The sequence below is a fragment of the Psilocybe cubensis genome, chromosome 2, assembly GCF_017499595.1.
Source record: "Psilocybe cubensis strain MGC-MH-2018 chromosome 2, whole genome shotgun sequence".
Taxonomy (NCBI): domain Eukaryota; kingdom Fungi; phylum Basidiomycota; class Agaricomycetes; order Agaricales; family Agrocybaceae; genus Psilocybe; species Psilocybe cubensis.
The window spans coordinates 966,608-990,386 of NC_063000.1; the positions used below are offsets into that span (position 1 = coordinate 966,608).

Below are 23,779 nucleotides of genomic sequence, written 5' to 3' on the forward strand. Positions count from 1 at the left end.
CTACCAATCCAGCTTATCGTGGAAGCGCTTTCGTTTGTAATCCATGAGGTAGTAAAGAATTCCTGGAAGACTCCGAATGATGACAACTAACGAGGGCATGAGTTGTGATCGATGCAACGAAGCGTGCGGTTAAGCGCACCACGCCGACGGCACAAAATTGTATTAGGCAAGCACCTATCACTGAAGAAGAGCCCATCGATTTCATGAGAATGCTTTTACGATTACATTTTGGATAAAACACACCGGTACTCCAAGCTCTTGCTTTGCCTTCCACATAAATATCCAGAGGGTCCAATACATCGTTGACCGGTACAACATTGGTATTAACATTATGCTTTTCGATTTCTGTGTCGCAAGAGCTGGATGTAGTAGAGTTCTCGTGCATAACAGAACCTTGGAGAAAGGGAATTGTGCGAAGGGAGAAATGGATAGGGTATTCTGCCCCGGACCTTTATAGGCCGGGATAACGAGTCAACGCATGCTATGCATGCTATTCGTGATCACCTTAGCTCGTGAGGGTAAACCCAATGACTCCATGATGCCGTTCCCTTTCGGAAGATGTTGCGCATTCGCAGTCTTCTATCATCAGGGGTTCCGGGGGGAAAGGGCATCCTCCGAACAATGGAGGATATCTATATTCATCGTTTGTGTCTCACACACCTTTCCTCAGCACTATAAAGAGCGCAGGGTTATCAGATTCTTTCCAAAGATATCAAAAGCGCAGAGTTAACTCAACGAATGTAGCCCATGTATCATTTATGAAGCGTGTCTGTGATCCATCCGAGGAGTGTAGGACATGCGAACCCATGTTGGTGCTGGCAGTTGACTGGCACTGGAGCTGCTCCAAAAACTGCATGTAAAGTTTAATGTCTATGTTTCAAAGAATATAGAAGAGCCCTGTGGGCAACGAAATTGCGCTGAGTGCTGATCCTAATTTAAAAAATGGAATGAACAGTTTTTTTAATTTCGTCGACGATGTAGGAACACATGGGAATGCGTGAGGCGTGGGAACATAGAAAGGTTTGTCCCCGATAGAAGCCGACCTGGTCTTTTTTTATCAGGCTTGAAGCAATGAAAAGGAAGTTTACGGGGACGGAAACGTGGTAAGTGTTCTGCAGCATTTTCGATCTGGTAAAGCGAGTTAGATTTTACAGTCTGTGGTATGGAAGTAGGCAGACCAGTCTTCAGCTTTGAATTTGAGTGCTGATAAACACGAGCGTTGAGAGCGGCGTGTTTGCAATGCTTCGAGTTCTATTTATACCTGTCACTGTCAGTCAGTAGGTCGTTGGCCCGTCTGTGACGCAAGGTCGCATTATCCATTTCCCACAGGGATGATTAAGGCTGCTAGGCTTCGTTGACTACTTCATGAACCAACCGTTCACTAGCACTGCTCATACCCTTGATGGCTTCGTCTTCCGGTCCCAAGCCTTTATCTACGCCAGAGGCCTTTGTTTTGGGCGGCCTTGCTGCATGTTGTGCTGTGAGCAGAGTCCACATCGACTTTTGGCAGTGGTTTGCTTACAGATAGTAATTAGGTAACTGTATCGAATCCGGCAGAGGTAGCGAAGACGCGCCTCCAATTGCAAGGAGAGTTGGTGAAAGACAATTCTAAGAGAGTATACAAGAACACTCTCGATGTTCTGGTCAAGACGACCCGAAACGAAGGTATCCGAGGCGTACAGAGGGGACTGGCACCAGCCGTATGTGATCTGTCACCGACGTGTATAATTAATCTCTAACTTGTCATTCAGTACGTGTACCAGGTATGTACTCATCTGACGTTGTTTTCTTTTTTCCAAATTTCGTTGCCAGATCCTTGTAAACGGTGCACGATTAGGTGGGTTATTGTGACCGTGATGATGCTGTTTGATATCCAATCTCTCCTCAGGTTTCTACGAACCGTTCCGACAAACAACAAACAGTTTTATCGGCTTGTCACCCACGGAACAAAACACTGCAACTTCTGTGCTTGCTGGCGCAACGAGTGGTGCTGTAGGAGGTTTGTTTTGAGAACGAAAATGCCAAGTGATTCAGTTCAATTGTAATTCTAACTCCGTCCAACAGCCGCCTTAGGCAACCCCCTATTCTTGATCAAGTCCCGCATGCAAGCGTACTCTCCCAGTCTACCCGTGGGCACCCAACGCCAGTATAGAAATTCATTCCATGCACTTTCATCAGTTGTCAGAGAAGAAGGGCTCCGGGGTTTATTACGAGGAACTAATGCAGCTGTCCTAAGGACCGCTATGGGATCATCAGTCAGTCTCAATGCTTCGATTTTCTTTGCAACTAATATAACCCTGATTATCAGGTCCAAGTTCCCTCTTACATGTGGACAAAACGCCAACTCGTAAATAGGGGTATTTTACCCGCAGAAAGCTTTTGGACGTATCTAATCAGCAGCTCTGTCTCTGGACTTTTCGTCGTGAGTACTGCCGTCTGAATCACGTCATGAGTATATGATGGATTTCAAAACGCTTGTCCGGGTTTTAGCTTGCAATTATGCAACCGACAGACACTGTGAGTACACTTTGAGGTCTATTATAGCATTTTCAATTGATTTTTGATTGATATAGGTCCTTACACGGATGTACAACCAACCTACGAAAACATTGCCAAACGGAAAAATCGTGGGCTCTCTTTACCGGAATCCTATAGATGCGCTGTGGAAAATTGCAAAGATCGAAGGTGTCTTGGGCTGGTACAAAGGTTAATCTCCCGTTCCGTTGGCTCTCTTTCTCGACTAAGAACCATCATTACAGGCACAGCGGCGCATTTCTTGCGTATAACACCACACACGTCCGTTATCTCCTTCTCTTTCCCTCGCATACCTTGAGGCTAACTCGTCATTTGCAGTATAATTACGTTAACTGCTAACGACCTGATCATTGACCTCTACAGGAAAATCAGGTCTCGCCAAATTTGACTTCTTGGTGATGGAATTGATAGATCTATTTATCCTCTATATTCTTGCGATCAGATCGTTGTTAATAGAATCTTCTCATCACAGGTCGCTCACGATACTTGAGGGTCAAAACTACGCAAATGAGCAATGCCCAAGACGCTGCTCATGACATTTGTCTCTTGTAATTTGATTGCTAATGTGGCAACGAAGTCGTTCGCGAAGAAGCCACTTTCGCAGATAGCTGAGAAGCATTGTTCCCTTAGAATGTCTACCCACCAAAGTGGCCGAATTTTGTCCGGGACATCATGCAACGATGAGAAAGGCCTAGGGAAAAAGGTGCTGGAGTTTACATCAAATCTGACTTTTTGATGTGAAAGCGACACTGGTCAGCGGCGTTTGAATCCTTGAAATGGTACTAGGAGGCAGTCATCTGAACTGTGCACCACACGGGTGCCGCGATCTGCGTATCCTGCACACAAAACTCCAATCTGAGCGCTGGAACTTCGCTCAGTTGCTTAACTTGACGCTTGAAACATCATCTTGATCTATCGATTGTGTTTACTGGTGATCAATTGTGGGACCGATGTTGAAATTTGGTTACTCTCTCGCGTGTTGGTGGATGAACGATGAACAATCATCCAAAGCTCCACATTACTTCGTTTCTACCTCGGCCCCTACATTCTGAACGGCATGAAGTGGCGACAAGAGGTCTAGTTGGATAATGATCCACTTCGCACAACGCCCGTCGACTTCGAATTTACCCATGTCTGGCCGTCGGCGGCAGTGATGCCACGGGGAATTGGTTTCAGCTTTATAAAACATAAATGGCATTTCTTATGCTTTTTGCCTGAAATAATACTAATGTTCGAATTCGCAGTTTGTACCATCTTCCGCTCATTGGGATATGTTGCATATATGCTAGGTCACTTGAAGTGCCGGTCTTCCAACTATGTTTGAACCTAGGCTCCAATATTAAGTTAAGGTGGAAACTAGCACTATGTGATTCGCGCTGATAGCCTTTACTTGGCCTTTACTCTCTTGACCTTTCTCAGCTGGATTGCAGACCAGTGCGAACCCCGCGCTCTGTTTTAAATAGCTCATTTCCCGCGATGCCAACGGTTTTATTTCCTCAGCCAATGTATTTATGCAATGCTTTTTATACCTCTTGGGAACAGCACGGGTGCACTAATATTTCCTGGCCATGATAAATAAGGGAACCGATGTTTTGGCACGGTGGATCCAACGTTGATTGTGATGCATCATGACTTTCTGAGACAATTAAATACTAGGTATCTTCATCTTCATGAGGACGAAGTGACAGACAGTTGGAAGCCAAATGATTTTCAATTTCAATGATTTGTACCAACTTCGTGATAACTTTCGATGTACAGAAAAGGTCTATGTTTAGACGTAGGCATTACGCAACTTATCTCCGGCTCTCTGGACGTAGAGACCTGACAACTTTTCCTGTAAAAGATTGTCAAATCGTCATGTATAGAATCAGAAGATCAAGGGATGCCTTACCAACACGCCAAATCTCTTGCTCATCAACCTCCCGCAGCTCTTTGGCAAGATCCTCACGGTATGTTGACCTGCCGTTGAATTTGAGGGCATTACGGGTTTCTGTTCCGTTCCTGACACTTTCGTAAAGCCTTTCGAAAACTGGCATTGTTGTTTTTTCAAAAATAGGCGCCCAATCCAGGGCACCACGTCGTGCTGTAGTCGAACATGCATTGGCCATGTATTCCATTCTATTTTTAAAAAATTCGAAATCATCTGCAAGGGCTTTGTAGGATTGTTGCATACTTACCCATACTCGCCAATCAAGGGGTAAAGAGTCTGCGTAGCTTCTTCGACAGTTTCATTGAATGCCTCGGAAGGGGTGTGTCCATTTGCGCGGAGGACCTTGTATTGGGCCAAGAAAATACCCATTAAGGCACCCATCAGCTATACGGGATTATTATGAGCGCTTATTCTGAATTTTCAAATATCTACTTACAATCCCTCGCTCGCCGAAAAGGTCAGAATATACTTCTTTTTGAAAGGTTGTTTCATAAAGGTATCCAGAACCGATTGCTACGCCTAAAGCAATGGCCTTTTCTTTTGCGTTTCCAGTTACATCTTGATATACAGCTATACTGGAGTTGACTCCTCTCCCTTCTTTGAATAATAATCGTACTGATTTCCCAGTGCCCTTAGGGGCAACCAATATGACATCGATATCTTTTGGTGGCACAACGCCAGTATCCTCGCTGTAGGTAATTGAGAAACCATGTGAGAAATAGAGAGTTTTTCCCTTTGTGATCAGAGGTGAAATTTGGGGCCAGAGCTGCGACTGGGCAGCGTCAGATAACAGAAGCATGATGATTGTACCTCGACTGATAGCTTCTTCTATTGAGAACAACGTCTCTCCAGGGACCTAACAAGGCATTGTATCAATCAACAGGATAAAGTGAGGAATTTTGACTTGATACACACCCAACCCTCATCCTGAGCCTGTTTCCAGCTCACTCCGTCTTCTCGAACTCCGACAACCACATTCAGACCATGATCACGAGCGTTGAGAGCCTGACCGTGTCCTTGAGACCCATATCCAATGACGGCTAAGGTATCATGCTCAAAGTATCTCTGAAGCTTCGCAACTGGCCAATCTCCGCGTTCATATACACTCTCCATCGTTCCACCGAAATCGAGAGTTTTCATTCCCCGGACATGGGGATGATGTGTTGTCACAAGGCTGGGTATCTGCCTCACCAGCGCTTCAGAACTTTCGATGAAGTGATAATAATATAATTTACTATTACCCTCCTTGAGGTAGCTGATGCTGGAGGCGTTAATGTCATGTACCGCACAGCTGCATTTACAGGGTGACGTGAAAGCATCGCATCGCAGGAGGCGATCGAAGAACTATATTTGGGCGCTGTTGTAGACACAGCTCGGCTTGAAAGACGCCGCCCAAGAATTTTGGTCAAGTTGAGCATCGATGTCGTACGCCACGGCGAGAAAAAAAGATAAAAAATAAGGATGTCAAAAGTCGCTGACGGCAGGCGTCGTAATGACAGTCTTTGAATAAAATAGATCCATTTTTAAAGCATCTTGACAGTCGTGCATATGGATGGGGAGCCTCCTTTCCCCACAGTTAGTGCAGTGACTGGTCGGAAATTTGCGACGACCTCCTTAGGTCCCCACGGGTGTCTGTTACCATATGCAATGCCGTAGCCAAATTACTGGGACGGACCAAGGTTTGCTTCTGATTTTAGCTATTGGATTGGTTTGCTGCCGCTCCCCATCCATCATTAATAATTGGCAGCTTTCCAAGTGCTTTGGCTAGGACATTCTATCAGCATCTATATTTGCCTGGTTCAGTTTATCACAGACGCTATATCCGTATCTAGTATCAATCTTCGACTGTCTTCTCTCCACTGCTCACGGGGCCAGCTATTATTGGGCTTTTGCATCGTGATGAAGGATTAGTACATATGCCCAGTACATGCGTCCGAATCCCCGTACATGAACTCACGTCCGTCGTTCGACCATTGCATACCCACGAGCAGAGCTTAGCGCACAGGAGCACGGCATAGGTGAATCGTATCGTGCACGCCAATAGGCCCTCTCTAGTAAGTCCTCAAATGTTGGCGGTAATAACGCGACAAGTCTTTAACGAAGGGTTACCTCACAATCCAGAGCAGATTGTCGATCTCTTGAGAATCTCCTTCTAGGATCCCGTCATTACTCGTCCCTTATTATTCGTCAAATCAAAATGTCTCCAGGAAAGATTCCGGTTCCTACTACAGAACTCCTTGGTACATTTCTCGAGGCGCTGGGCTATGGTAAGTACCAGAGGTGTCCCTCCGTCGTGGATGATGAATTGATAACCGTCTGGTTACAAGGTGTTTATCTAGTGGTCTTCCCTCAATGTCTGCGCATCATGTTGCGAAGAAATTTGAGCAGTGTGATCACCGCAGTATTTGTGGCTAGTATTGTGATTAATTTTCTGCTCATTACCCTGGTATGTTCTAAGCGCTTGTGGTCGAGCGCGATGCTAAACGAGTTCCAAAGCATATTGTGGTTGACCTTACACGGGCGTTCACGGCATTTACGGCCAATTTATCCGTTGGTGGCGCAGCGGAAGCGTACTACGCCAATGTAAATACGCATTTGAATATCACCAAAAATGCTGCCTATTGCTCAGCCACTCTCTTGGCCGATGCGCTCCTCGTGAGTATTCATCTCTGAAGGTATCTCACAACCATGAGTAACGATAATACAGGTTTATCGTACCTTCATCGTTTGGGGCCGCAATTACCTAGTGGTCATCCTCCCAGTCCTTCTTTTTATTCTTGATTTCGGTAGATTTTCTTTCCTTGAATCATTAAATTTAATCTTGCTGATCTTTTCGCTAGCTATGTCGGTTTGGTTTACATGGTCCGTCAACGAAGCCCACCCCGGTAGCAGCGTTCTGGTCTCTACAGTGTTTGCTAGATCGAAATACTTCTTCGTTGCAACGTTGGCTTTGAATCTTTTATGCACAGGTAAGCTTTTTCACTTAATTTTACGGAGTATATATTTTGGCGCAGTATTGATTAAACTTCTCGCTCCGATCTAGTCCTCATTGCATACAAGATTTGGAAGGTTCAAAGTCAGGTCGTCCCCTACGTGTCTGGCCCTTCCCGTGGTGCCAACGCACTTTCTATCATCCTCGAATCCGGTTCGTAAAGGAGCTTTTCATTAGTTTATGCTTTTCATTGAAAAAATTTTCTTCCCATTTTTAGCTGCTATCTACTCGGCGGCCCTCATTTGTTTAATCGGAACATCCATTGCGGGCAGTTCGGTCATGTTCCTCTGGTTGAACTCGGTACGTCCTTCAAGTATCTTTAATTCCCGCTTTGATGCTGACATATAGGTGTATGGATAGATGCCACCACTTATCGTATGTTATACAGCATTTCTGATATGTGTCATACCAACTAACAGTTTGCGCAGGGATCGGTCTTCTCTTACATTATCCTTCGCAGCTCAACAGATATCAAACGATTCAATACGACTCTTAGCATAGGAACGAACGCTATGATGTTTGCTACCCAAGCAACAGATAAAACAGGCGCGACCGCTCGAACCCAAGGCTATAAACATCAAAGTGCATATCTCGGTCCAAGGCCAGGGTTACAATCAGACGTGGAGGGAGTGCACGTCCGTCTTCAACAAATGGTGCACCGAGACGATACCGATATGGATAGCGCCAAAGTATCAGACTCGAAGATAGATGCCTCAATATCTGGTTCGGAGGCTTGATCATAAGCGCCTTATTCAATTTTCTAGCGCGAAGGGTCTGTTCTGCTCTCTTCTTCCAGTATTTATATCACTATCGTCTCTCTTTGATCGAATGGATATGTAAATTTTTGATAGTCCATCAGGTCACCGGGTTATGTAGTTACCATGATTTCTATCTGCTTCAATTTTTGAAACTGTAAATGTAGATGTACACTTATGTTTAATCACACGATATGAAGTAGTCGCTTGAGGTTGAGTGATGATCACATTCTGACCAGGGAAAAAGCAATGCAAAGCAAAGTAAAATAAAAATCATTGTCGCTGGGTGGCCGACTCGGATTCTTCCATTGAAGACTCTTCACACTTCCTAAGGTTTAATGGGAAAATCGTTAGACATTGTATTATGATCTACATGTTAATATCAAGTCAAATAGACAGAACGCCCCTTGTATCACATTGACATTATCTGGTGGTAGTTCGATCCCAGTTATGCTTGCCTGCGACACGTCGGCGGAAGCAGTCAACGATCGACTGAAATTAGATATTCGTACTCCGCCAAAATTTCTAAATTCGTCAGCAAGCTAAACAGAAGGAAGTGAAGCATCCCAGACTCCTATCCGCCTGTTTTCACTTGTCAACACCGTGTTTGACGACTTGAACAAGGTCAGTCAAGGGTCTGCTCGCTGACGGCTGTAGACTGCTCGTTCCTACGTTGTGCCTTCATATGCCTTCTCGGAGCTCTCTACTAATAAGGCACTGGTTTCTACTTCTATTACTGGAGTCTGGCAGTGTCTGGCAGTTGCAAAAAATCTTCCTGGCGGCTACGGGAATCGGATATCGGTTTCTCCGCATGGTCACTCATGACCTGGTCCTATAATTTTTGATTTTGCCACAGGGTGCATGGAGCACCATTCGTTGAGATATCACTCAATGAATAGCTTCCTTTCGAATCTGGAAGCATCCGAAGCTAAGGGATAGTGTTCGTCACGGTGCCGTGAACAACTTCTAGCTAGCCTTATCTTCAAAGATGCATTGCAGAAGAGAACCCTGAGTCTTGCCTGGTCGTCGGAAACTATCGCGTTGGGAACTAGACGACGGCTATGAATCCTGCTTTCTCTATATGGTTCTATAACACGCATCATAGCTTATGTTGTGGGATCGGACCTGTAGTCTTCATTTGTGCACAGTTGAATGCTCAGGTCCCGCCAGAGATATGTGCCAGTTAAATAGGCATATGTGATCTATAGAAGCTCCAACGAAATCAAAAAGTATCCCAGCATCAAGAAACCGTCTACTTATTTTTATACTGTCAAATTTCCCGACCAAAACCGAAAGCACATGTGCCTTGTGTACATCATCAATCCACACGCTTGGTGGACTTCTTAATCCCGAGTGATCTACAGAAAACCACCCCAGGTTTCAGCATCTCTCTACCTCCCTTCATCCAGTATTCAGCGAGTAAATCGCTGAATTGACGTTGAAAAGGCCTTGCTAAAAGCTCATACTTGTCACGCACCGCAAGTATGCCGGAGATTGCACATGACACAGAGGCGACTGGAAAGGACGTATCGTCCACAGCTTCCCGGTCAGACCATAGCATCATCGACGTTCAGGCTGAACGTAGGGCGGTTCGCAAATTGGATCTGACCGTGTTGCCAATTGTGACGATGTTCTACCTTCTCTCATTCCTGGTGAGCCCGCACAGGCAGTAGTGATTTCCATTGGCGTGAACTGACGGTTTAATTTCATGACAGGATCGTGCCAACATCGGTAACATTAATATTAAGAAATGACGTACTCCTGTCGCTCACGCCGATCTTGCTCTCTGCTAGGAAATGCTCGAGTTGCGGGCCTCCAGAAATCTTTGCACTTGACGGACAAACAGTACCAGATTGCAGTGACCGTTCTCTATGTGTGAGTACTGCCGTTTTTTTTGGCTGGAAACCACCTCACCGAAAAATTCAAACAATTTTTAGGCCATACATCGCCGCTGAGCTTCCTTCCAATCTGATTCTCAGAAAAGTTGGTCCACGTCGCCTTATGCCGACGCTGTTAACGATATGGGGAATCATCGTCACACTCCAAGGTGCATTAAAACTGTCCAAATCATTTAGGAGAATCAAAACTAAACCGAGCACCCACAAGGACTGGTTACTTCTTACGGCGGTTTGGTGACTGTTCGGGCATTGCTCGGGTTGGTCGAGGGACCAATGTTCCCTGGAATCGTATTATATTTATCCGGCTTCTACACACGCTCTGAGTTGTCCCTTCGGTGTGCCTTTTTCCTCAGCTTTGTTTTTTAGCCTTTGTTGCTGACAGACAATCTTTCCTCCGCAGCATTGCACTGTTTTTCTCGTCGGCCTCAGTGAGTGTTCTAAACTTAAACTGTACGCGCGTCCAATTTGAACTGCCGCTGATGGATCATTTTTCAATAGCTCTCAGGAGCGTTTTCTGGTTTGCTTGCGGCTGGTATTCAGAACATGAATGGAATCGGTGGACGACCCGGTTGGGCATGGATCTTCATTTTGGTATGAAATCTACATACCCGCTGTTTCTTAGTTCGCTCTGATCGTTTTTCGCTGAATTTAGGAGGGCCTTTTCTCTATTTTGATGGGCTTGGCCGGCTACCTTTTGCTGCCTTCCACGCCCCGCGACTCCAAATTTTTGACACACGATGAGAAAGAGTCAGTGTAATTTTATCTTTACTGAGATGCCGCCGTTTCTAAATATTGCCTCCCATCAACGCCGACTATCACTTTCCCAACTGCTCACTCACACTCGTACACAGGGTCATCATGCGTCGCCTCGAGCGCGACCGTCCATCTATCAACCCATCGGACAAATTCTCCTTCTGGGAGGTCTTCCGCTCTCTGAGCTCACCCCAGGTTATCTTTATGTTTATTATCTTCTTCATGCTCGGAACGACACTTTACGGTCTTGCACTCTTCCTGCCTTCCATTGTAAACCAACTCGGCTTCAGCCCTAATAAATCTCAGCTTCTGAGCGTCGGTCCGTTTGCTGCTGGGTTCTTCAGTAAGTCCGACATCACACAGCATTCAAGCTGTATCAAGCTAACTGTGTTGGCGCTATTATAGTCACTTTCTTGGTAGCGTATCTCTCTGACAAATATAACTCCCGAGGCATCCCATCTGCCATCGTGTCGATGCTGGCAGTGATTGGCTTCGCTGTATACCTCCGTCAGTGTCTTGTCCATTCTACAACTACTGTTCTACCTCAACTCACACCTCAATCTTTTATCTACCTATCTATAGGCACTGATCACAAGTTCACCGCCTATGGATCTCTCTACCTCACCGTTCCAGGTGTGTACGCCTGTGCGCCGATGCTTTGCGCATGGATGGCCAACAACTCGGAACCATACTACCGCCGAGCTACCAGTGTTGCAATCGGCTTCGTGGCTACCAATGCTGTGAGTCATGCCCTCGTTCTCTACTTCCTAGAAGGAGGCTGAATAGACTCTTCCACCCAAGGGAGGAATTTTGAGTACATGGAGGTTCCCCACCAAAGAAGGCCCCCGCTTCAGGAAGACAACCATTATGGATCTTACGTTGTAAGTCCCCGCTTTCCTTCCCAATGGTTCACTTTGCATGTAAACGCCGTTAAACTAACAATTCTCTTCTACCAGCTCCGTACTCATCGTTGTCTTCTGCTTGATCAACATGCTCTACCTCAACTGGCGTAACCAGCAGAAGAAGAAGCAGCGTACCGCGCTCCTTGCACCATACGCCGACGAGAAGCGCAGCGACGGCGGCGAGCGCGCGTGGATCGAACTGGGTGACCAACATCCGGACTTCATCTACACACTCTGAAATCTAAGTAAAGAGTATATTTGAATACCTTCGATCCAACGCATGTCTTCCAGCTTCATTTCCACGCCCACACCCACGATTAATTGACACCTATCTGCTTATATATCAACTGTTATTTTCAAAAGGTATCCATGACTAGATATGTGTATAACGCATGTATTTCCTCCTTATATTAGCACCTCCTACTCCTAGTCGTGATATGAACATACACGATTTATTCTTGGAAGACTCTACAAAAATTTTTGTCAAAGCTTGAAACCTATCACAGGGCGACGGCAAGCAGTGCCGGTAAAGGTACGGCATGTGTGACTCCGTTATTCAGGCAAAGAACAGGTTGTTGTGCTTGAGTATAACTCCAATTATCGATGTGACATTCTAAGCCGTTGATTTTCTACACATTGATGAGTATCAAAGACACATGGGGAACTATATAGGCAAACAAACTAAATGCGTAAGGGATGAGATGTCAATACAACAAACCAATCCAGATGACAACAGAAACGAAGATGCTACAACACGATTAATACCTATAATTATTAAAGATAATCATAACAATCGCGAGTGTGTGTGTGTGTTAAGGGATGTGATGCGTAATGGGAACCAGAGGATAAGCGACAGCGGGGTGACCATGATAAATGTGTATCCAACAACAACCATAGTTGAGGATGGTAGGTGTGGATGAATTTGATATAAGATATTTTTGGTGGGTGAAGTGGATAATGACAGTGATGAAACCATCAAAAGCCGGCGAGGGTGATACAATTATGACCTGACAACTGATTAGCGTACGCTCCTTTACAAAGAATAAAAAATGGGTGCGGGAAAAAAACGAAGGAGCCAAAAACATGAAGAGAACACGAACATTTTGTACTGGATAACTTTTTCTTCTTCATCACCCTCGGCTTTGTAAGCGATGGTAATGTCGAGGTCGCGGTTATTGCGAGCGTTAGGGGCACACTGTAGACGACCTTTGATTTCGTCGCCGCTGTGCACGGTCATCGAGGAAGGGGTGTAGAAGACGGTTTGCCTTAAAAGAAACGATCAGAGTGTATTCTGTGACGTTATGGTTAGACGTAAAATGACTCACTTCCAGTGGGTATATTGAGCTTGAGGACCAGTTGAGAATTTCACTTTTTTGTGGGTGCATTCAAACGAGATGTCGAACCAGGCCAAGAAGGCGTGGACATCTATAGCAAAATGGTTAGACGCGGATATTTACAAGTTGCTGCCACCAGAACTCACAATCGTCACGGGTGCAAGTAAGGGTGAAGTCGGTTTCGAAGGTGAGATCTTCCTTTTTGGCAGTCAAAAGGTCAATGTGCTAGGATTTCAAGGGATCGATGAGATTATACACGATGGAGGAATTTCAGGATGCTCACCTTGACTAGGCATGGGTTCGTAACAACAGCTTTCAACTCCACGGTATCAACAAGGGGTTCGCGAAGGGCGATATCCTTGATACATGAATAATCGAAGCCGTACACGTTGTCCCAGACTGAAGCGTGGCCATGATGAGCTTCTTCGGATAGAGGGTTGGAAATATAACGTAATCGACGCACAGTTAATCTTTTCCTCTTTGTATTCCTGGTCTTCGATAGCAGCGAGGTAAAGGGTAGCGGTGTCAGGGAAGATAAGGCCACCCTTCTTGAGATATTTGTCACGAGCGTCCAGAACGGTATCGAGCATTGATTCGTAAAGCAGGAAGTAACCCATCCATTCGGAAATGATGATATCGAATTCTTTGATTGGAAGTTCGGTTTCTTCGAGTTTGCCTTTGACGAGGGTGATGGCTGAAGCAGATAGATAGAGTGAGCAAAACTGAAGATTCCATGACAATATACAACTGCGCACTATCTTTGAAGCCGTTGGCTTCAATAATCTTTTGAGCTTGATCGATGATATTTGACATGTCGATCTAATCCTGTGATGAATATCATGACAAGATAGACAGACAGAAAAAAGCGCACTCCAACGACATGCTTCGCTCCTGCCTTGGCAGCGAACATGCTCAAAATTCCAGTTCCACATCCAACATCCAAAACGGTCTTGCCCTTGAATAGGTGGGCGTTGTTGACGATGGCAGAACGGTAAGATCCCGTTCGGACGGAATCCTTCAACATCTCTTCGTGGATGCCTGAAGCACAGATAAACTCTATGATTTCAGAACATTCAAGAGCATGACGAACCGAAGTGGGCATACGAATCGGCATAGCTATGAAATTTGAACTGTCAGTCCAATAGTTAGCGAAGGAGTTGTAGATGGACGCACTAATCCCTGGAGGTCATATCAAGAGCATCAGGGACATCTGTCTGCGGTTTTGTCGATGGGCCCGCGTTTACAGTTGAAGGAGACATAACTGAGAAGATTTAGTGATACAGATCGATGAGAAAAGCAAAGAACAGGTTCAACGATCGTCTCCGTCAAAAAAAAATAAAAAGAACGCGTTCGATCCCCACGTGCCGAGCATTCACGTGCTTTTGCCGGGGTTGCCTCATTTGGAAGGTGCAGTGCATTGGCGCACTGCCTCCGAGCCATTGGCGCAGCTCTTTTCAGCCAACGGCAGTTCGCTGTTCCTCTCCGCAGCCATCTTATACCGGCACCTTTTCTGTCCATTTTGTTACAAATACCCCGCAGCCATGATTGTCAACTCTAACAACAACCACGACATGGTAAGTCTATCTTGCTCAGCAATTGGCTTTTCGTCAGGCTTACCAGCGTCTAATCCTGATAGAAGAACCCTGATAAAGCCCAAACACCTACGGAGAACCCTCCTTCTTACGATATTGCAACAGAGAGCGGGAGCGGGAGTTCATGTACGTTGTATCACCTGCCAAACTATGGATTAAATGCTGAAGCTTACTTGCAGACGACGGAGAGAATGCCCCTCTTCTAAATCCCCCAGATGCAAAGACAACCATGAACCAACCTCTTCTGCAGCCAAACATGTATCCTGGCCCATCATATACCACCCAACCTCAGAATATACCCCAGCCTACGGTTTACAACTATGTCAATCCCATGACAGGCGAGCAGGTAGTGTCGCTGCTGCCGCCAGGGCATCCAGAGATGATCTGTCTGCAGGCCGGAGGCCACGTCCCAGAGACGCATTATGGACTGTTAGGTGAGTCTTCGGTCGTTTTTAAAGAATCATGACAGGCGATTTATTCATCTGAATCAGGCATTCTGGCCGCCGTTTTCTGGTTCCCTCTCGGAATCGGCCTTTGTCTCCTTGATAGGAGAATACGGTGCAAACGCTGCGGCGTCATAATTGACGACGGTATTTGTGGCTAGTCTTGCCGCATATATTGCCCTCGTCTGCATTTTTGTCTCGGCTTCTCTCTTGATATCTGGATTTATGCTTTCATCTTGTAACATTGGGTTTTCCTTGTAAATTACTTGTATTTTCCGCTATAACAGAGACTATTACATTGGACATTTTTTCTTTTTTGGCTGATCGTTAGAAACACTGGTATCTCAGAGTTACTAGTTCCCAAAGTATTTTAGTGTTTCAGTTTTAGCATGCAGGCGGTCGATTACTCAAGACAAATGATAAAATGTATGTAAGTTATATTTGTGATATTTTTTATATGTACCTGTCAGTCTGCCCTTCTATGCCTCCGGGAGATACTGAGATTTATGGAGATTTTGGAATGAGCTCATGGTCATGTTTTTGATTTTCTGCTACATTTGATAACGCGGTTTTGGTAGGCGCTTGATGCTCTGATAATAGCCGCAGGGCTCACGATCACTACACATTATCGTGAGGCTTTTTTGGGACGTCTGCGGGGCGTTTTAATCATCGCGTTTGCGTCGCGTGGAACAATTATCAATTTTCAGATCTAAGAATTTTCACTTTTGCCCTTTTCACAGGATGCTGGTACCTAGGTCTGTACGCCGACTCGTACATACAGAGTCCAGCGCCCAGGGTCGGCTCGTTTGACGCATCGCCATCACGTGTAACGATGGAAGGGCGCGGCGGGAGGTTCAAAGCGGACCCTCACCCCGACCTTGTTCTAAACCGCCCCCAATCACTCTAGTTCATTGTGTGTCGCCATCCCCTAGTTCTCTCATTCAACTCATGTTTGACTCTGTGTCCAAATACTAACCCCAGTTGTGCGCCTTGAGCTACTTGTCCGATACTAAATATTAGGTGGCGCGCTTTGCCTTTCAACATTCTCCTAGCACTTACACTCCATCGCAGCCGTCGAACCCTCGTGGTAGGAGAATGACCGGGCCTCGGATAACTGGGGGTATACAGGAACTCCAAACCGAATCCCTCATCGCGTCATTTCCCGCAGAGGTGCTAACGAGCATCTTTATTGAGGTGAAAGCTACAGACGAGATCGAACACTGGGACGGCAAGCAGCTCGAATGGATCAAAATAACGCACGTTTGCAGGTACTGGAGGGCGGTCGGGATAAGGGCACGGTGCTTGTGGACCAATATCCCGATGTACTCTAAAGGTTGGGCACTGGAGATGCTAAAGAGGTCCAAGGACATGTCAATCGTCGCCACTGTTGATTTTACGGGTTCATCGTCTGTCAGGAATTATCCATCCTATAAGGCGTTGGGTGGTCTCCTTGAAAATTTCTCGCGCATACAAGAGCTGAACTTAATCAAGGCCTATCATATGGAAGCTACCCCTTTTCTCGACCTCACCCTCCCGGCAGGGCAAGTACCTCGCCTGCATACTCTGAGATTTGGAGGGCAGATGTATTTTGATGACTATTCAGACATACTGTGTTTCCGGGATAGCACCTTTTTCCAATACCTCGATCTATCCTCGCTTCGACGACTGTCACTCACGGACTGCCATCTGAACTGGACAGAGTCCTCTCAGCTGTTACGGAACCTCACCCACATCCGCGTCATCAGCGACCACCAGAACAACCTTCTCGACAAGGGCGTTGAACCATTCTTCGATGTTCTGCGAAACGTGCCTCATCTGGAATCGCTGGATTTCGAATACTTCGTCGGTCCATCCGAACTGCCCGAGATCCATCCACTACCCGCGCACTTCCAAAGGGTCGCCCTTCCCAACCTCAAAATCCTGCGCTTGGGCGTACAAATGTGTCAACTGGAGCTCATTCTTCAAGGACTTGACATTCCATCAGATGCATTCATTAAATTGTACTGCTACGAGCTATCTACTTCTTTTGACCGTTTCTCCCCTGTCCTTTCCGCATATGCATCGCACCTTGCGCGAACAGGAAAGCATATCCGCACTTTCGAGCTATCCAATTACACTCCAGCTGAATTCAAGATTGCAATCTGGCCAACCGTTCTCCTGCTGGAAACTCTGCATGCGATAGACACACCGCCTATCATGGAGACCATATTTTGCTGGGACCATGAAGATGCCTACCATCCACCAGAGATGATATACTCTCATGTGCTTAACGTTTTAAAGTTGGAGCATCTGGAATCGTTGAAGCTCCATGATTATAATGTTGTCAAAGCAAATACCTGGAAAACGACCTTTGGCACCCTTCCCAAACTGGCATCTATTGATCTCTGTACGACGAACTCTCGTGGTCTATGGACAGTTCTCGAATCTCATGTCGACAACAACGATACAGAATCCAAGGGGGACAACAAATCGCTTCCCTTCTCTTCCCTTCGTGATGTTGCTATATCCTTCAAGAACATTACATGCCCGACCGGCATGCGCGTTTACCAAGGCGTCATATATCATGCAGTCAAGCTGAGGTCGACGATTGGCGCAGGTCTGAAACGCCTCATCATCTTTGATGCGCCCGTTCTGTCTGGGGAAGTTATAAATCAAATTCGAGAAATTGTACCAGTGATAGAGAAAAGTCGTACATCAGATAAAGACAGTTACTCTATACTCAAAGTGAATGCGGGACGCTGTGGCTTGAATGATCTTGATGATACTGATGATCTGATGGGCGTTTGGCGTTGATGGGTTGGGATTTTCTTTTCTTTTCTTTGCTCGTTACTTGCTTGTTACTATAGGCGGGAGCCTTTTAGTGCTTTTAGTAAATAAGAATATTTTAATCCATGCTTTGCCACAAATTTTTGTTTTCATTTGTACCGTATCATTCAATCTAATGAAGCTACTGTAGATGACAACGTTGAGGTCCTTTCAGGTTCCATACGCGACGCGTCCGCGTATAGGGGCTAAAGAGCAAATACATCACGTGATTGGACGCAATCCCTTGCCGAACTTTTCCGGTTGGTCTGCGTTTCAATGCAAGGTCGCTTTCATCGTTACCATTCATCGTCGAGGTTCACCTTTACCTTCGGACTTCAGCAGTACTCAGATATTAAATATAGAATAGGAATAAGTAAGGTGAGTTTACTGTTTACTATCTTATACATGTCCCAATGTCAATGAACATCCCCAGAAACTGCTCAATATAGCCAACGTTTTAAAAAGCACTGGACGAATTCCAAATCTGATTGTACACAGGCTCTATTACATTGGCGACCGAAAGCGCGCGCGATTAATTCTAACCTGTACTAGCTGATTATACAATTCATTTTCATATTTAGGCAAACGAAGGAACAGAAACATGTCAGATATATTCTTTCTTCCCTTCCCCTCTCTCCCCCTCCTTCTTACACAACGTCTCGACCCCTTTCATGTCGAACCGTGATCAAGCAAAAGAAAGCTTCGAGGAGCCAGACCAAGAGCGCAATGATCATCGAGTGGATCTATGATGAACTGGAGAAACTGAAAGGCATAATTGCAAAGGAGAGCGTCGCAGCCGATAAAAAGAAGACATGAAACCGTGCATGGAAAGGAGCGTAGATTGATTATTTTCTTTGATTCTTGCGATTATAATAAAGGAGCGATGGTATGTGATGTATTTTTCGCCGATTCTGCCGGGCTTTATTCTTCCAAACAGACCATACGGGGTCAGCAAACGATGGCCACCAGCTTTTACGGACACGCCAACTCACCCAAAAAGATAACATATAATATCAATAAAAACCCCTCTCCGCTCCTTCACCCATGAATATAACCGTAACATTGCAAACCGTACCCAGAAAAGCAAACGGAAAGGAAAAGCAACCCCTGTCTCACTACACCCGACTCTCCCAATCGCCCGAATCCAGCCGGTTCAACAACCTCTGCGACAGAAGTGCCTCTTCAAGACCGAAATCCGCATCCTCCGGCGAGCCAACCTTCACCGGACCCATCGCACTCGACATGCTAGGCAAGGTCACCTTGCGCGACCTCTTCTCCTTTTTGTGCTTCCTATGATGCCCAGAAGAAGGTTTGCCCACTACACGCACAACCGGCCGTCCATTCACGAAACTGTGCCTCTTGTGAGCCGTCCCAGACACCGTCGAGCTCCCATTCCCAGCGGCTGACGTTGATGCAGGCATGGGTAATCGCCCCCACGTGCTCATCTTCCTCTTCAGCGCGTCAGCCTCCTCCAGTACGTTCCGATCTACATCTCCATCACCGCGCGGAACCTTCCCAGAATGCTTCCTACCCTGCAAGGACGAGGGTATGGCGACGGTAGCTATATTCGAAGCCGGTGGCGGTGACGCGAACGGATCACGGAGGTCCATAAAATCTCCATCTATATCCTCCAACACCATTTCTCCGAACCCATGTCCTCCTCCATTTCTCAACGACGCCCCAGTCGAGCTAGTCACGCTCATGCGCGACGTGGCATTGCTCATCCTCGCACCAACAATGGCGAAAGTGCTCCGCACTGTTTCCATGGCCGATAGACGCAGAGTGGATCCACCTCGAGGAGTACTCGGTCGCGGAACTGGGTGATTAGTTTGCGCGTTTCCGCCTCCATTTACTGCGGGTCTCGAATCAGGCGGCGATCCAGCGAAAGTGTTAGGGAAGATCATCGGAAATCGGTACAGGAATCCACCACTCGAACCAGTATTCCCGGCTCCTGATGATTGGGGTCCCCAGTCCGATTTGGACACTGGAGGTGACGATAGCGCAAGGCGTTTCTGGAAATGGCCGCCGCCAAACAACTTCATCTTGGCCTTTTCCTTCTCCTTGTCCATAGGTTGTGTCTGAGCCGGAGGAGCTGGAGCAGCATTCTGTGCCTGCGCATGAGCAAGTGCGAACATGCTGGTCACACTCGGCGTCATACTCGAGCTCAATCCTGGCGATGGAGTGGGTGCACAAATTGACATCGACTCCCCAGCTTGGGCAGCCGCCATCTCCGCAAACTCTCTCAGCTGAGTCGTAGGCGAATCCATCGCATTCGCACCATTCCCTCTCCGTCCCCTAATCTCTTCCATCTCACGCTCGAGCTGTACAACGTCGTCGTCAACGCTCGCTCCACTGCGGCCGTCTGAGGCGGACGTCATGTATGATTTACTGCTCGACACATTTGGCATTGGCTGCTCAATCGCATCGGCGAATGGATGGGGCATCCACGTGCTGGCACTGGTATGCGGCTGTTGCCTGCTAGGAGATTGGGCGTCAGGAGAGGATCCATTCCCCTGTCTGCGCGATGCCGGAGCTGAGAGCGGGAAAGGAATAGCTGAAGGTGTAGGGATAGGAATGGTGATAGGAGAAGTGACAATAGCTGGAAGTACTGGGCGAGCCGCGCCTGCACCTTGTTGCATGCTGCTCAAAGTGGGGTACGCAATATCAATGGGCGAAGACCTGGGTTTAGCCTGGTAGGCAGATGGTGGGGGTGAAGGAGTACTGAGGCCAGCAGACGATGGTGCAGTGACGATGGTTGCAGCCGGCGTCGCCCTCGCAATTGACGCTGAGACCAGTCGTGCAGCTGCGATGGATCTGATCTCTCCATCAACATCAACATCCGCATCTTCATCCGTTGGTATAGTCTCATCTGATTGACGTTCCCTCCTCTCCGCGTCCCCCCTCTCCCTATCTGCTTTCCTCCTGTGCTCTTCCCACTCCTCCCCCCCACCCACCCCCGCTGATGCAAGCGTCAACCCAGGACCCAACGTCCTTCCTACGCTCAACTTGAAGCTTCTCTTCAACTGCAACCCTCTGCGTATACTCGACCCGCTCCCTAAGCTCGCCCTGTTGGCGTGTCTCGAGCTCCTGTGATCTCCGTATCCGCTATCGCAAGTGCTAGGTCCCGAAGGAGAGGCGGGAATCTTGAAATTAGAGTTGGAGCTCATACCATTCGGCAACGCTGAAGACCTTGAGTTCGATGTCTTTGCTACAGGAAGATCAGGCAAGATTCCAGCCCGTGCTGAAGGGTTGACATCGTCGGTATGATCAGGCCTCGTCACCGACTGCGACCTCTTCTTCTTCAACTTCTTCATCCCTGCAGCTATCACTCCGTTCTCCTTCTCCATCTTCACCATCGTAGGTGCGACCACAGAAGGAGCCTGAGGCGTTCCAATGCCAAACACCTCTTCCCATTTTTCCTGCTTCCTCTTCACACCACCACCGATGACCGAGCGCGCATAAATCGACCCAGCTGGCGTAGAATGTCTCTTTAGCTTCCTAGTCGTTACACCCACCGCCACCGCCACCGCCGTGCTCGCATTCGCCCCTATTCCCGTCCCTTGCAAGTCCATAAAACTTGACTCTTGCCCTCTCTCAACCCCCTTTTCCCCCACATCGTCCCCCTTCTTCACAACACCCGCACTCTGACGTCTTCCTCTTCTGCCCACAGCAGCACCAAGAGAATTCGCTGACCCTTGTGCATGATGTTCCCACCCGAATTCGAATCCAAAAAGCCTCTTCGTTGCTGAGGGCGGAATAGGCATCGACCCACGCTTGCGGATATACATCCCCGGGTCCTCCGCCGCCGCCTTCTTAGCCTTCGACGACTTGGACTTTGGCTTCGATTTCGTACTCGATTTCGGCTTGTTCGATGCCGCTTTGGTGCCGCTAGTTCCGCCAGTTGCAGCGACGTGACGCTTCGTCATACTGTGCGTTCGCGCATGTCCTCTTCGTCGTCCGGTGCTCAGTCCCGACATGGACGTTGCCATCGAACTCGACCGCGACAGCGCTTTCTGCATTTCATCTTCCAAAGCCAGGTCCCCTTCCAAATCCTCCATATACATCCCCACTCTGATTCCTCCATCTTCGTGGCCTGCCATATCATCTTCCTCCATAACATCCTCAAAATCTTCATCTTCCTCATCTTCATGGGCCTCTCCTTCCGTTTCGGTTGTTTCGAGCATGGAAAGCCCACCGGACATCACAGGTGGCTCATATGTCAGCGTGATAGGTTGGCTAATCCTCCTAGCATTGTAAGCCGCAGCAGAATTTTGCACATCGTTGAACGTCGTTTCATCGTAACCCGGGTGTTGCTGATGCTGATATGTGTACGAATTCGGATTGGAATACGAATAAGCATCCAAGCCATCCAATGCATCTCCCAATCCGATCCTATCTCCCTCGCTGGAGTACCTGACGCTCGGATCACCAAACCTAGATGTCGTCGTCGTTCCCGACACAGAAATCGACACAGAACGAGGGACGTCCGTTCTACTCCGCTCACGGATGGGCATGGACGTTCCAGGTCCAGGTTCAGCTGCAAACGCATCCACTCTCTTCCTTCTCGTCCGGGGCGGAGGTGGTGGTGCCAGCTGAATCAACACTGGGCGCGGATTCGTCTCCGCAATCTGTATCACAGAAGCAGATGAGGTCGTGGTGATGCCAACTCCATTCGTCGTCGTCGTGCTACTGTGGTTGTAGTTGTAATGGTGGCTGGTGTGTTGGGTACTGTAGGTTACGAGCGGAGTAGACGCAGAGGTCGGGTCCGATTTGGATTTTGACTTGGATTTTGCAGCGGATCGGGAACGAGATGGTGAAATGTGGGTGTTATACGCATGCACTGTTGGGAATATGACCGAATTTTTCAGCATGCTATATGAATTAGACGAGCGAAGATGAAGGAGGAAAAGGCAGAATAAGGTATCGCAAGTTACAGGTCAAAACGACGAAGGGGCTCAAGAACGACGGGGGCCAGAACTGAAAAGAAAAAAATCCTCCCCCTTCTCAATAACTTTAAAACCTCATTGATGCTCCATTAAAATGCCACCATTTAAATTCGGACAAGAAGAAGGTGCAGACCAGCACGTATTGCCCTATAAACATGGCCCAACTTCCTTTTCCGACACACTGATTTCCCAATTCCCATGACTAGATGGCACCTCTTTTTGCCACTTCGCCTCCAAGGCACCAGTGAGGAGTTGCCACACTCCCAAAATCAGATACTAAGCCAACACCAAATGGTACCGGCCATAGTAGCTTCGAAAGGGCACATGAAAAAAACGAACACCCCATTCCCATAGTTCATTTCCCCACGCTCCAGAATAAATGTGGATCACGGCAGACCCCTTATGCCAATGCCGGCGAAATTCCGTCCATCCTCGAGCGGCAAAATGTGACTTGGGGGAAGGGGATAGAACAAGCAAAGCCTCCGAAACGGTGGCAATAACACAAATGTGACTTCAACGCAAAATCTCCGAGAAAGCAAAACGACGACGATGAAGATAGCAAAGAAAAATCGAAACAAAAAATGAAATAATCAAAGAAGACAGGATGACGTACAAAGATAGGCGGCCATCGTTCCTATCACAGCAAAAGCAATACACAGGGTTTGAATGATTCTCAGTGGCGAATGCGATGCCCCACTAGACGCAAGCGACAGTTCAAATAAAAAGCTCGTGTATTAGCTCATCATATCGCGCACATACGACTTCTACTTTATCAAAAGAGGCTCACCTCGGTGAAATATTTTCTCCAAGTCCACAGGCGTATCCAACAATCAAAACCACCTGTACGGCAGCCAAAGTGACAAGCAAATTTCTGGTTGTATGACTGTACGCCAA

General features: G+C 47.2%; 8 protein-coding genes across 8 annotated transcripts; 5 read left to right on the plus strand and 3 right to left on the minus strand.

Moving 5' to 3' along the window:
- Nucleotides 1-1,402: 1,402 nt before the first annotated feature.
- Nucleotides 1,403-2,833, plus strand: JR316_0001808 (Mitochondrial oxaloacetate transport protein; the record flags this gene model as incomplete). The annotated part of the gene is made up of 10 exons (XM_047887608.1): nt 1,403-1,480; nt 1,536-1,700; nt 1,752-1,763; nt 1,813-1,837; nt 1,889-1,999; nt 2,065-2,255; nt 2,309-2,422; nt 2,491-2,517; nt 2,574-2,706; nt 2,760-2,833. 10 exons carry the CDS (start codon nt 1,403-1,405, stop codon nt 2,831-2,833), a joined length of 930 nt encoding a protein of 309 aa, XP_047752531.1.
- Nucleotides 2,834-4,328: 1,495 nt separating this feature from the next.
- On the minus strand, nt 4,329-5,883 carry JR316_0001809 (Acetolactate synthase, mitochondrial; the record flags this gene model as incomplete). The annotated part of the gene is made up of 6 exons (XM_047887609.1): nt 4,329-4,369; nt 4,427-4,653; nt 4,713-4,849; nt 4,902-5,321; nt 5,381-5,647; nt 5,701-5,883. The coding sequence occupies 6 exons, from the start codon at nt 5,881-5,883 to the stop codon at nt 4,329-4,331; spliced, it is 1,275 nt and encodes a 424-aa protein (XP_047752532.1).
- A 779-nt stretch (nt 5,884-6,662) lies between these two features.
- Nucleotides 6,663-8,194, plus strand: JR316_0001810 (uncharacterized protein; the record flags this gene model as incomplete). The annotated part of the gene is made up of 8 exons (XM_047887610.1): nt 6,663-6,732; nt 6,793-6,911; nt 6,962-7,120; nt 7,173-7,251; nt 7,306-7,434; nt 7,509-7,610; nt 7,675-7,757; nt 7,886-8,194. The coding sequence occupies 8 exons, from the start codon at nt 6,663-6,665 to the stop codon at nt 8,192-8,194; spliced, it is 1,050 nt and encodes a 349-aa protein (XP_047752533.1).
- Nucleotides 8,195-10,968: 2,774 nt separating this feature from the next.
- JR316_0001811 (High-affinity nicotinic acid transporter) lies at nt 10,969-12,003 on the plus strand (the record flags this gene model as incomplete). Its single annotated transcript, XM_047887611.1, has 5 exons — nt 10,969-11,206; nt 11,269-11,370; nt 11,446-11,603; nt 11,665-11,744; nt 11,820-12,003. 5 exons carry the CDS (start codon nt 10,969-10,971, stop codon nt 12,001-12,003), a joined length of 762 nt encoding a protein of 253 aa, XP_047752534.1.
- A 780-nt stretch (nt 12,004-12,783) lies between these two features.
- Nucleotides 12,784-14,358, minus strand: JR316_0001812 (type I protein arginine N-methyltransferase Rmt1; the record flags this gene model as incomplete). The annotated part of the gene is made up of 10 exons (XM_047887612.1): nt 12,784-12,796; nt 12,866-13,030; nt 13,091-13,190; nt 13,246-13,324; nt 13,383-13,498; nt 13,563-13,793; nt 13,855-13,918; nt 13,971-14,137; nt 14,190-14,215; nt 14,273-14,358. 10 exons carry the CDS (start codon nt 14,356-14,358, stop codon nt 12,784-12,786), a joined length of 1,047 nt encoding a protein of 348 aa, XP_047752535.1.
- Nucleotides 14,359-14,670: 312 nt separating this feature from the next.
- Nucleotides 14,671-15,295, plus strand: JR316_0001813 (uncharacterized protein; the record flags this gene model as incomplete). Its single annotated transcript, XM_047887613.1, has 4 exons — nt 14,671-14,673; nt 14,736-14,817; nt 14,871-15,125; nt 15,183-15,295. 4 exons carry the CDS (start codon nt 14,671-14,673, stop codon nt 15,293-15,295), a joined length of 453 nt encoding a protein of 150 aa, XP_047752536.1.
- Nucleotides 15,296-16,229: 934 nt separating this feature from the next.
- On the plus strand, nt 16,230-17,927 carry JR316_0001814 (uncharacterized protein; the record flags this gene model as incomplete). The annotated part of the gene is made up of 1 exon (XM_047887614.1): nt 16,230-17,927. The coding sequence occupies one exon, from the start codon at nt 16,230-16,232 to the stop codon at nt 17,925-17,927; it is 1,698 nt and encodes a 565-aa protein (XP_047752537.1).
- Nucleotides 17,928-19,054: 1,127 nt separating this feature from the next.
- JR316_0001815 (uncharacterized protein) lies at nt 19,055-22,810 on the minus strand (the record flags this gene model as incomplete). The annotated part of the gene is made up of 1 exon (XM_047887615.1): nt 19,055-22,810. One exon carries the CDS (start codon nt 22,808-22,810, stop codon nt 19,055-19,057), a length of 3,756 nt encoding a protein of 1,251 aa, XP_047752538.1.
- Nucleotides 22,811-23,779: the final 969 nt, after the last annotated feature.